Raw genomic sequence first — 13,320 nt, 5'->3', positions numbered from 1 at the left:
CCTGCTTCAAATGTTGCTTTTACACATTTATCAAGACCAAATGACATTATTATATTATCTGAAAAAGTTTTGACCACTTGCAGTTGTGCTTTTAGTTGCTCATCTGATGAACTGTACACTTTTAAATCATCTACCAAAATAAGATAAGAAGTCTTTACACTTTGTTTTTTTTGTTTTTTTTTTGTGAGCCAAACTGTAGCCATGACCTAATCACTTAAGTAAACAGCTTAATGGGTTAAGGGCAAGACAAAACAGCAGCAGTTACAGAGAGTCACCCTGGGATATGCCCCTTTGAATTTTTATCCCTGGAATAATAATTTGTCCTTTATCATGGCTTAACTTCAAACTGATTTGCCACTATTTTGTGGTCGCTGTTATGTAATCAATCAGTGTAGGGTGTATCTTACACATTTTATAGGTTCATAGGTTGGTTCATAGGTTGGTACTAGGCAATCAGCCCTAGGGCCTATACAAGCTTAGCCATAACAATTCCCTGGCTATTTCTTCAGACAATATTTACTTCCCTGGACCCCTGTCTAGAATGTGGGATATTGTCAAATGCTTTTTTGTAGTTTATCTGTGCCATACTTAGACTCCTACTTTTTTACAGTTCTCCACTATGACTTTATTTAGCAACAAATGATCCTTTGTTCCATATGACTTTCTTTTATTGCCCTTTTGTTCCATTGCCATGATTGAGTTCACTTCTAAATGACTATAAACTCTGTTGGCATTAATTCCAGTGTATAGTTTATACATTGCTGGAAGGCATGCTCATGATGGACAACTTAATGTGGTTTTGCAGTGCACCTTAGATGCTATATGCTAGGTATATGCTACAACATGATGAGAATATTGCACAACTTAATGTGGTTTTGTAGTGCACCTTAGATGCTATATGCTTGGTATATGCTACAACATGATGAGAATATTTCACAACTTAATGTGGTTTTGCAGTGCACCTTAGATGCTATACGCTTGGTATATGCTACAACATCATGAGAATATTGCACAACTTAATGTGGTTTTGCAGTGCACCTTAGATGCTATATGCTTGGTATATGCTACAACATGATGAGAATATTGCACAACTTAATGTGGTTTTGCAGTGCACCTTAGATGCTATATGCTTGGTATATGCTACAACATCATGAGAATATTGCACAACTTAATGTGGTTTTGCAGTGCACCTTTGATACTATAAGCTTGGTATATGTTACAACATCATGAGAATATTGCACAACTTAATGTGGTTTTGCAGTGCACCTTAGATGCTATATGCTTGGTATATGCTACAACACGATGAGAATATTGCACAACTTAATGTGGTTTTGCAGTGCACCTTAGATGCTATATGCTTGGTATATGCTACAACATCATGAGAATATTGCACAACTTAATGTGGTTTTGCAGTGCACCTTAGATGCTATATGTTTGTTATATGCTACAACATCATGAGAATATTGCACAACTTAATGTGGTTTTGCAGTGAACCTTAGATGCTATATGCTTGGTATATGCTACAACATCATGAGAATATTGCACAACTTAATGTGGTTTTGCAGTGCACCTTAGATGCTATATGCTTGGTATATGCTACAACATCATGAGAATATTGCACAACTTAATGTGGTTTTGCAGTGCACCTTAGATGCTATATGCTTGGTATATGCTACAACATCATGAGAATATTGCACAACTTAATGTGGTTTTGCAGTGCACCTTAGATGCTATATGTTTGGTATATGCTACAACATGATGAGAATATTGCACAACTTAATGTGGTTTTGCAGTGCACCTTAGAAGCTATATGCTTGGTATATGCTACAACATCAAGAGAATATTGCACAACTTAATGTGGTTTTGCAGTGCACCTTAGATGCTATATGCATGGTATATGCTACAACATCATGAGAATATTGCACAACTTAATGTGGTTTTGCAGTGCACCTTAGATGCTATATGCTTGGTATATGCTACAACATCATGAGAATATTGCACAACTTAATGTGGTTTTGCAGTGCACCTTAGATGCTATATGCTTGGTATAGGCTACAACATGATGAGAATATTGCACAACTTAATGTGGTTTTGCAGTGCACCTTAGATGCAATATGCTTGGTATATGCTACAACATGATGAGGATATTGCACAACTTAATGTGGTTTTGCAGTGCACCTTAGATGCTATTTGCTTGGTATATGCTACAACATGATGAGGATATTTCACAACTTAATGTGGTTTTGCAGTGCACCTTAGATGCTGTATGCTTGGTATATGCTACAACATCATGAGAATATTGCACAACTTAATGTGGTTTTGCAGTGCACCTTATATGCTATATGCTTGGTATATGCTACAACATGATGAGAATATTGCACAACTTAATGTGGTTTTGCAGTGCACCTTAGATGCTATACGCTTGGTATATGCTACAACATGATGAGAATATTGCACAACTTAATGTGGTTTTGCAGTGCACCTTAGATGCTATATGCTAGGTATATGCTACAACATCATGAGATTATTGCACAACTTAATGTGATTTTGCAGTGCACCTTAGATGCTATATGCTTGGTATATGCTACAACATGATGAGAATATTGCACAACTTAATGTGGTTTTGCAGTGCACCTTAGATGCTATATGCTTGGTATATGCTACAACATGATGAGAATATTGCACAACTTAATGTGGTTTTGCAGTGCACCTTAGATGCTATATGCTTGGTATATGCTACAACATCATGAGAATATTGCACAACTTAATGTGGTTTTGCAGTGCACCTTAGATGCTATATGCTTGGTATATGCTACAACATCATGAGAATATTGCACAACTTAATGTGGTTTTGCAGTGCACCTTAGATGCTATATGCTTGGTATATGCTACAACATCATGAGAATATTGCACAACTTAATGTGGTTTTGCAGTGCACCTTAGATGCTATATGCTTGGTATATGCTACAACATCATGAGAATATTGCACAACTTAATGTGGTTTTGCAGTGCACCTTAGATGCTATATGCTTGGTATATGCTACAACATCATGAGAATATTGCACAACTTAATGTGATTTTGCAGTGCACCTTAGATGCTATAGGCTTGGTATATGCTACAACATGATGAGAATATTGCACAACTTTTTCTATCATTGCCATCATTCACTTACAAAAACAAATCTAACATTAAGTCTCTGTTTGAGAGGGCCAGTGATCATCCTAAGAGAATACTACCTAGTAGGAAATGTGGGCACTGCCATCAGTGTCCTTACATAAACATTTGCTATAATGGCACTCTTTTAAGTAACCTGGACACTTCTTGGCAGTATGGCTTTTTTTAATTGTTTTTTTTCAAAAAGAGTGGTGTATCTGACTACGTGATTATCTTGCCCGGCTTTCTATATGCTAAAAACTAAGGACACTTTGAATAAGCATATTTATCAGAATGTGTACAGTATTCAATGCAAAGATCAGAAAAGTGCACTGGCCAGACATTCCATTGGGTGCTATGGTTTTATTAAGTTTAACTTTTTAGTTCTTGAACAAACGCAGATTCTTCAATATGCAGGTGAGTGGCAGAATATTCTGCTTCTCCAGGAAATGCTCTGGAAGCTAAAGCTGGATGCTACCACCTTTCTCAATTTGAATGACAATATTTCTTTTAGCAGTGAATGAAAATGGAGAGCCAGTAGATTATGATGTACTTTGGTTAACTTATTTTATTGTATATTTATTTTAACTGTTGGTTGTTTCTGTGTCAGGTGAAAATGTGCATTTATTTGACTTTTATAGCATTTATTTTGATTTTCTGCTTTGCACTTATGTCTGTGCAGGCCAAAGCATCATGGTCTGTCAACCATGTCATCCCAAGCAGACAGATACTGGATCCCCTTAGAATGACACCAGAAGCTTAGCCAGTTGTTAAAGTCATTCATTTTGTCCTTGTACTGTGGTATCATTATGGGCAATGGCAGAATTCTACTCAGGGCTAGGGTCATACCTGCCTGGGCTACAAGATCGGAGAGCTCTTCCATGTATCTTTTCATGAAGTCCAGGGAGGTACGTCTCAGGTCATTCACACCAACATGGACAATGACAGTGGCACATTTATACTTGTTGTGGAGTGACCTGAGTGCATGGGTTATGTGGCGGATACTGGTACCTGACAGGCAGCTGACAGTAACCTTCTCCTTGTTTAGCCTGGTGAGTGGGACATCAGTGTGCCTGAATAGAGTGTCACCTATGACTAGTGTGTTGGATATGTTGTTTTGCCTTACTGGCTGTGTGGCACACTGAGTCTGTGGGCTATGTGTCATTTGGGTTGTGTTTGGGGGTGGAAGTTGCTTGCGTTTCTGCTTTGGAGGTCTCTGTTGCTTGGGCAGATTATTATTGAGAGCCTCTGCAAATGTTTTTGTGTTTCTATGTGTGGATTTTGGTGGTGTAGATTTAGTGGGTTTCCTCTGGGTGCTCTGGTTTCCTCCCACTTTCCAAAGACATGCTGTAGGTAGATTGGACACTCTAAACTGGCCTAGGTGTGAGTGTGCGTGTGTGCCTTCTGTGGAAGGTTGGGTGCTGGGCTGGCAACTTGACACTGTAAAACTCCACTACCAATCATGAGCGGACAGGTGATCTGCTGTGGCGACCCCTAACCGGGAAAAAGCCAAAAGAAGAAGAAGACTTATGTCTGCAGAAGCTGGTTGGTTCCAAGAGGTGTGTCTACCTTGTTGCATGTTCTTAAATGGCCTTCTATGTGGTGCATTCACAGTTCTGATGATGTCTCTGTAGTAAAGACAAAAACATTAAACTGTGGATGTTTAACTTTATTTTTGACATTAAATGCATCCTTTGACAGATATTGAACCTCATGGCTGACTTACTGGTTGTTTTGCTGTTCTGCTTTTGTTTCTTTGTTTTGCTGTTTTTCTTATTGCCAATTACTTTTGCAGGAGGTGAATTGTCTGCAGGTGCAACTAATCAATACTGAGAGTTAAAAGTACAATGGTAAGCACCATGGAGGTAGGAAATGAATGAAAGATAATAACCTCCCTAGCAGCCTAAATATATCAATATGTTAATGCATTTAATAGAACAGTATACAATTTACTTTTAAAGAATCCTTATTTTTTTATGGCTAAAGTTAACTTTCTGAAAGCATACAAGTTGTTTTTGACATGTGGAAGGGGAATAGAGATAGGAAAATAACAGACACCAAATCAGTAAAGGTGAGAACACAAGTTCTAGTATAATCTTTTACATAGGTAAGCTTACTCTTAGGTTAGGGAGTGTAGCTGTCGATTTGGGACATTTGTTCCTATCTGGAGGGTTAAACTTAATTTCTTAAGATATATATAGTTGTTTGCATTTCTTCTAAATTAACAGGGGATGGGGTGTTCTGAAAATGTACTTAGTATTTAGTTAGAATGTTTTCATTAAAACAAAAAGCCTTGAAAAATATATTCAAATGGAAAGGTGAAGAAACAACTGTATAAAAGTTCAGCCTGCCAAACATTAATAAGTGAGTATAGCTTAAAAGGCTTCACATTAAAAAAAATGTCATGTATATTAGGTAGGACAACAGCTTTTTATTGTGCTGGGTACTCTAGCCATGTTGTCTTGGAATGTAAATGTCCTTACATGTACAGACAAAAAGGAAAGGGTATTGAATTATGTTAAGAAATGTACAGTTTAAATAGCAAAGCTGCAAGAAATGCATGTGAATTGACAAATAAAAGATTTCTGGATGGATATTCAGCAGAATATTGGGGACAAAGAAATGGGGAGTAATAATACTGATTGCTAAAGGGGCACTAATACTGATAGATGAGGTAAAAAAAGCAATAATGGTAGATTTGTAGTAGTAAAGGGCTAGTGGCAAATGAAGAGGATTACAATGGTGTGTATTTATATTCCATCAAAAACTGCTGTTATGGAGCTTGAGGAAATATTGGGAGACATGATCAGCTTTCACTAGGAAATATTATTTATAGGTGGGGATTGGAATTTGATTTGCAATAGTGAGGATGTATCACAGGGATCTAGAAGGGCAAATATAACAAAATAGGGTAGATTACTGAAGAAATTTATGAAAATATTTGTTTTGGAAGACAAAAATTTAGTAGTAGGAACTATATTATTTCCCAAGGTAAAATAACTTAGCTAGACTAGATACAAATTATATTTCAAAGAAATATGTGTATTTGATTGAAAGCTTCAACACCAGTTCTGTAACTGTCAGATCACACATTGATAAAAACTAAGATTCTGGAACATGAAGAAAAAATTAGACACTTGTACTTTCCCACCTACATATAAAAAGTGAGGAATTTAAGGAATAGGTAATGGAAATTATTGAGTTATTAGCAAATATAGATTTTTTTTCAGACGTGATAGCTAGTGAGTGGGATAAAATGAAAATGGAGCTTAAAATAGGGTAGAAATAAAAGAAAAATATTATACGTTTATGAAGTAATAAGAATTATTTAGAGGAGCTGTTAAAGGTTAAAGTATTGCAAAATAAGAGGAATCTCAGGGAGCAAGAAGAGGCACAACTACAGAGCACAAAACAGGAAATAAGAGAGTATTTGGATAATATGCATGAGTTTAGAAAGATTGCTTTTAAGCAATTATTTTTGATAACAACTCCACAGCACAAAAACTTTTAGCACAACAACATAGACAACAGAATGTAGAAAGGGTTCCCAAAAATTTAGGGAGCTTATAACAAGAAAAATAACCAGAGAGCTTGTAGAGGTATAAGATTTATTTCAGAAATGTTATAAAAATTTGAATAAAGCAGAGAAACTTGGAATCAAAAAAGAGCACAAATGAAAATATTTATGGGAGATGTAATTATGTCAAGGTTAGAGGTAAATGTTGCTCAACAACTATAATAGTTAAAATAGGAGAAGATGAACAAAAACATCACCATCATCCTCATCACCATCAACCCCTTTTTTCTCATTTTCTACTTGGGTTTAGGGTATTGTGCTAGCTGTTGCCATCTCTCTCTACTTAGTGCCTCTCTCCTACCTTCTTCAACAGTTATGCCTGTCTGTCACAGGTCTTTTCACACACAATCCATCTCCCTATTTGCTAGACAGGCTTGTTTTCTCTTGCTTTCTTCCTGCTTCTCCCAAATTTTCTTTACCAGATTGTCTTCTGCTTTTATTGCACATGTGCCCGAACCAGCATAATCTGTTCTCTTTGATGTTTTCTATTTTTGTAGTTACTTTGGCTTCTGCTCTGATGTCCTGCTTTCTTCATCTTTCTGACAGTGTGCATCCTACTACTCATCTCAGTCCATTCATGTCCATCACCTCTAGCTCTTCCTCTGCTACTCTGCCTTTATTGCCCAGGTTTCTGTACCATACAGAAGTACTAGTCTCTCCACTGTTTTGTACACATTCACTTTCAGCTTCTTTGGAATTCTTCTGTCACACTGTATACCTGAAACTCTATGCTAGTCAGCTGCAGACCCTCTGATTCTAGCTTTGACATACACATTCAGACTTACCTTCTCCTCAACCACCCTTCCCAGATACTTGAAGCTCTTAACCTGTTACTCTATTTTCCATTCTATCTCAATTCTCAATGTCTTCTGATTTTCCCCATTTGCTGCCATTACAACTGTCTTATCTGTACTCAGTTTCATCCCGTGTACCTCCAGTTTTGCATGCCATTCCCTTATCCCTTGTGGAAGTTCTTGCTCAGAGTCTACCTGTAATGCCATATGATCTGCGTACAGCAACTTTGTTGACCTGGCCCTCTGACTTGTTTGCTGATGTAGTCCCTCTCCAGTATGAAAAGTAGAGGGCTCAGAGCTGAACCCTGATGCTCATCCATTCTCACTGGGAACCCCTCTGTGAGACTGAACATTATTTATACTTGACTCATTTGGTTCTTGTACATAGTTTTCACTATTTCTACCAATGTTTTCAGGACTCTGAACCACTACAGGACTGCCCAAATCAGGTTTCCTGGGACCATGTCATATGTTTTCTCCAAGTCTAGGAATGCTTAGTTGGAGTCGTTCTTCATTTCTTGTGTCTTCTTCTTAAATATATATCTCACTACAAACATCGGGTCAGTTATGCTGCATCCTGATCTAAATCCAAACTGTTCATCTACCATCTTACTTTCTACTTATCTGCATATTCATTTATCAATAATGTTCTCCAGCACTTTGATGCAATGTGACAAGAGTTTAATACCTCTGTACAATATGCAGTTGTGAATGCCTCAACACTGTCACTTGTATGCTCCTTCTCCAGTCATCTGGGATATGCCTGTCTCTCCACACTGCAATGAGTACCCTCCGTAGCCATCTCTCCCCTATCTCACCCAACATCTTTATTGTATCTGCTGTGATCTCAGCTGAGCCTGATGCTTCCCTTGACTTTATTTTCCTTAGTACTGTTTTAACTTCTTCTATGGTAGTCTCCTCCTCTTCTATAATCATAGGCCATGTCTGGGGCAGTACAGCTTTTATGGTGTTTTCTTCATTCAAAAGCTGATGGAAGTACTCCTTCTATCTGTTTTTGAAGTCCTGTGGACTACTGAGCAGGTTGTTGCCGACATCCCTTATGAAGGGTGTCCATCTTCTCTATCCTTCTGTCCTTGTCTTGCAACCTGATATTGTTTCTTTGTGCTAGCTACCAAGTCACTTTCTAGAAAGTGCTTCTGATGTCTTGATCTTTGCAATTGCAACTCCTTTCTTAGCCACTTTGTTGGCTAACTAGTAGTCCTTCCTAGCCTTGTCCATCTTTTCTATCTCCCACTTTTTCCTGCTCTCCTTCTTTGATGACTTCTTGGACTTCTGTATTCCACCATTACCTTTCCTTATGTACCTTATTTCTGTACTTAGCTCAGCCACATATTTGTTCCGTAGTCATCACACATGCTGTTTTGAGGTGCTGCCGTTCTTGTGCAACTCTTCCTATTTCCTCTTCTTGAGATGCTAGAGCCTTGAGTAATTCCTTGAACTGTTGTTCTTTCTCTCCAGTCAACTTCCAGGTCTTTAGCCTGGTCTCTGTTGATCTAACAGGTTTCAGTAACTATTGCTTGCAGCTGGTTGTGGCAATCAGTGGTTTATCCTGTTTAACTGTTTAACTGGGGATGACTTCACAATTGCTGATTCTGCCCCAGTGCCCTTTGCTTACAAGGAAGAAGTCTAACTGAGTTGCATGTTGGTCACCCTTGTATGTGATCTTGTGGCTGTCTGTCTTTCTGAACCACGTGTTGGCTACTATCATGCCATTTACCAGACAGAAGTCTAGAATGTCTTCTTCTTTATTCCTGTTGCCCCACCCATGTGGATTCAAGCAGTCCTCATATCCTGTTCTGTCTGTCCCAATATATGTAGTCCTGCTTTATGTAGTAGGTCCTGCAACTACTGTATTTATTGATTTTTCCTCACTATCACAACCCTGCTGACTGATATAGGCTGTGGTTATGAATACTACCCTTGTCTTTCACTAGATTCTAATTGTCATGAGTCTGTCACTAAGGTCCTCCACCTGAGTAGTAGTCTCCCAATGCCAAGCCAAGTGGCTTTGCTGCACTGCCCTTCCAGCTTGTCTTCTGGATTCATAGGATGTCCAGCCTCTTCTTCACTATCATGCATCCATTTCCAAGCTTTGGACTGTCAATTTATTTATTTATTTTATTTTATTTTATTTTATTTTACATTTGTTGACCGGAAAAGTCCAACTGGACACAGGTCCATTTTCAGTGGAGGCCCGGGGAGAAAAGCTCCACTTAAAAAACAATCTAACAAATAACATTTTATGAATTACAACACTTTCTCCTAAATGCATACAATATTATACAAGAACATATTTTACATTTCTTCACAGATATATGTATAGATACAATTATTGTATTCTAGAAGTATACCACTTGTATGTAGGAGTATGTTTAACTGTCGTCACAGCTGTATAAGTAGATACGAACAGAATAGAACATTGTTAGTTAAGAATTAATATATACAGGTTAGGCATTACATTAAGTCATGTTTGGCAAGTTGATTGGTTTTACATCCAGCTTTTGCTTAACAAAGCTAACCCAGATAACCCAAACTGGGCAACTGGATACCGGACAACCAGTAGAATATTGACCCTGGGCCTGTAGGATACTGAGTATAGTGACAGGGCTTTGAGTTGGTCCATGTAGGACATATTGTTTAGGTCCTCTATCCTTTTCACAAGGTATCTCTATGGGCATTCCATTTGTTGCATGTGTCTGGATAAATATGCTCCATTTGTTGCATATGTCTAGACAGAATGTGGGCATTCCATTCGTTGCATATGTCGGACAGATACACGACACAAGTAGCATTGCACTCAGTGATTGTCCTAATGAGGGTTGAGTAAAGTAGGACAATAACATCCCTAGACACAATCTCTTTGTTTATAAACAGTACAGTATAGAAGGACTTTCTTATGACAATGGACACATGTTGGTCAAAAGTTAGGTGAATGTCCACATAAGTTCCCAAATCCCAAACACCTTTGTCAACCCTTAAGAGTATATTGTCAGTCTGGTACACGTAGCTACTTTGTAAGGTATAGTATACCCACTTGAGGGGTACATGTAGCTACTTTGTAAGGTATAGTATACCCACTTGAGGGGTACATGTAGCTACTTTGTAAGGTATAGCATATCCACCTAAGGTTCCGTTCACTGCTGCTGTGTGCTGTGCTATCATGCCTGTGAATGAGTCATAAAAAGTGTTTCACTTCTTATACAGGACAATGGACTGGGGTTATTACCATAATATGGCAATGAGGGCCATTTAGTACTGAACAGTCTCCCATTTGGGGCTCACCCGCATCATTTTATAGGGATGTGGGAAGTTTCTGTCTTGTAGATTTACCTGCATTGTAGGAACCTCTACTGCTTGTAAGATTTTTCCTGCTTTGCAATGGATGTGTCACAGTGTGTTATATGTGTCACAGTATGTTTCATGTGTCACAGTGGTTTTTCACACTTATTGTGCTGCTTAGCAGAGCAGAACAACATATTATCATAAAAGAAAATTGTCTTGACAAGTGCAAAACCATGGAATTGCACATGGTTACTATCCTATAGGTTACTCTTTTGAGACCAACCACTGCTGTGATGATACTGCAAACATAACATCAGGGAGGGGAATAGTTTGCACATTTATCCAGTGCAATGCATACACAATGAGTCACAACCATGAACAAGATCTTATGTCACTGTGTACAATTTCTTATGACTTTCTAAGAGCTTTGGTATGCAGGTATACCAGGTACCAGCCCTGCTCGACTGTACACCAGGTGGTATGCAGGTATACCGGGTACCAGCCCTGCTCGACTGTACACCAGGTGGTATGCAGGTAAACCAGGTACCAGCAATGCTCGACTGTACACCAGGTGGTATGCAGGTATACTGGGTACCAGCCCTGCTCGACTGTACACCAGGTGGTATGCAGGTATACCAGGTATCAGCCCTGCTCGACTGTACACCAGGTGGTATACAGGTATACCGGGTATCAGCCCTGCTTGACTGTACACCAGGTGGTACGCAGGTATACCAGGTACCAGCCTTGCTCGACTGTACACCAGGTGGTATGCAGGTATACCGGGTATCAGCCCTGCTCGACTGTACACCAGGATTTATAAATATTGCCTTAATTCTACAACTACATGTAAATCACTTTCAATTCAGATGACTGGAAGTAATGTCACTTTGCTAGGCATGTATGCAATTTATATCTGAAATATCGAAACATTATCACTTAGGCATCAAAGTGTTTTGAAGTTTTGAAATTATCTAGCACGACATGATATTTAGATTTATGAATTGAGCAGTACTTAAAAATAATAATTTTTTACCTGACAAGAGAAAGCTGGATGCCATTATAATAATTCAGCCTTGTTTCTTTTAATTTTAGATGTTGCTGCAACAATCCATGCCTCTGGAGCTTAATAATGTCCAAGGCCAGGAAAGAACCCCTCCAGAACCACAGCAGCAGCGCCTTCAACCAGCAGTCATCAAGCCTTCTATAGATTGTGCAAAACAGACTCAAAGTACAATGGATTCACAACAATTCTGTGACCATTTATCCTCAGTTCAGTTTCTCAGGGACACTACTGTGCCATCTACCCAGGTAAACCTTTGTATGTTAGTTAATCATGTAGCTTCATTCAAATGTTAAGAGTTCATAGCGATTTAGTTGGATATCATTTTCAACTTATAAGAAAGACAAATATCTTGTAAAATTAAACTATGGCATTTTTTCTCTGGGTCATTTTACTATTAATGTGTGTGGGCAATCATGTTCTCTCACATTGGCTTAAAGTTCTGTAGAGTCAGCCAACCAGCCAATCAGAAGGGACCTTAAAAGGCAGCCATGAAGGGTACTGTTTCCCCTGTAACCCCCTTCATCACCATCTAGTTCTTTGCTTCTTGTCTCCTCATCACACTTGTTCTGATAAACTGAGGGATTGCCTTCCCATCCTCTGACTGAGGCCACCAAAAGTTAAGGGTGTACCCTAATTGCTTTGGGCCCAGACAGCAACACAATATGCCCTTAAGGATGTAAGGGTTTTAGTCATTCATAGGAGGACTTTTCTTTAGTTTTTTCCTTACTCCTTCCCATCAGCAAAGGCGACACGTGAACTCTGACAATGTTAAATCCAACATGACACCATCTTCTACTACAAATGTGCAGAATTCTCCAACTACACCCCACATAGGTACATCCTAGACTGTTTATCAAGAAGTCTCTTTTGAAGTCTAACCATGTATTCCCAAGAAACTTAAAGTTCTTATATTGTAAGAATGAGTAATCCAGAGCCCTTGTATTTTAAGCATGAATAGCCCAGAGCCCAGGCATATATATATATAGTACACCTATTTATAAGAGACAAAGGTAGAAAACCTGGGGAGAATCTGTGTTTTCATGATCAATTCTTGAACAGAGTTAGAGACTTACTTTGCTTTATGTCCAAGGAAAACATTTCCAGAAAATGGTGTTCTCTGTAATACATACCTATACCTCCAAAATGTTCCATTTATGTTGTAAAAGAGATTAAGAGCTTTAAGTGGGTGTTTATGTCAGCAATGGACATTTAGATATGCAGCAGATCTATAAGGATGATGTCAGATGAGACTCTGAGCAATACCATTCCGATACATTTTTCCCCTTCTATCACAGCCAGCCTCTGATAAATATGCCTGGGGCTTTTCGGTAGAACCTTCTGGCATCATTGTGCCCAGGATAGGTATGGTGACATCAACAACTCATTCCCATCTTCCCTGGCCACACTCTGTAACATCACAGCCACTAAT

At 38.6% G+C, this 13,320-nt stretch overlaps 1 protein-coding gene across 1 annotated transcript in view; it reads left to right on the top strand.

Moving 5' to 3' along the window:
* The window catches only part of LOC122789623 (circadian locomoter output cycles protein kaput-like), a 1,222,827-nt gene that overhangs the window by 1,090,856 nt on the left and 118,651 nt on the right, over positions 1 to 13,320 (top strand). Inside the window, exon 17 of the mRNA XM_044057016.1 lies at positions 11,921 to 12,136. Coding sequence (XP_043912951.1) covers positions 11,921 to 12,136 — 216 coding nt within the window. The remainder of the gene's footprint in view (positions 1 to 11,920; positions 12,137 to 13,320) is intronic.

The sequence above is a fragment of the Protopterus annectens genome, chromosome 15.part0 (genome assembly GCF_019279795.1).
Source record: "Protopterus annectens isolate FY-2018-M chromosome 15.part0, PAN1.0, whole genome shotgun sequence".
In the NCBI taxonomy this organism is placed as follows: Eukaryota; Metazoa; Chordata; order Ceratodontiformes; family Protopteridae; genus Protopterus; species Protopterus annectens.
This window is presented reverse-complemented; position numbering and strand designations above follow the sequence as displayed.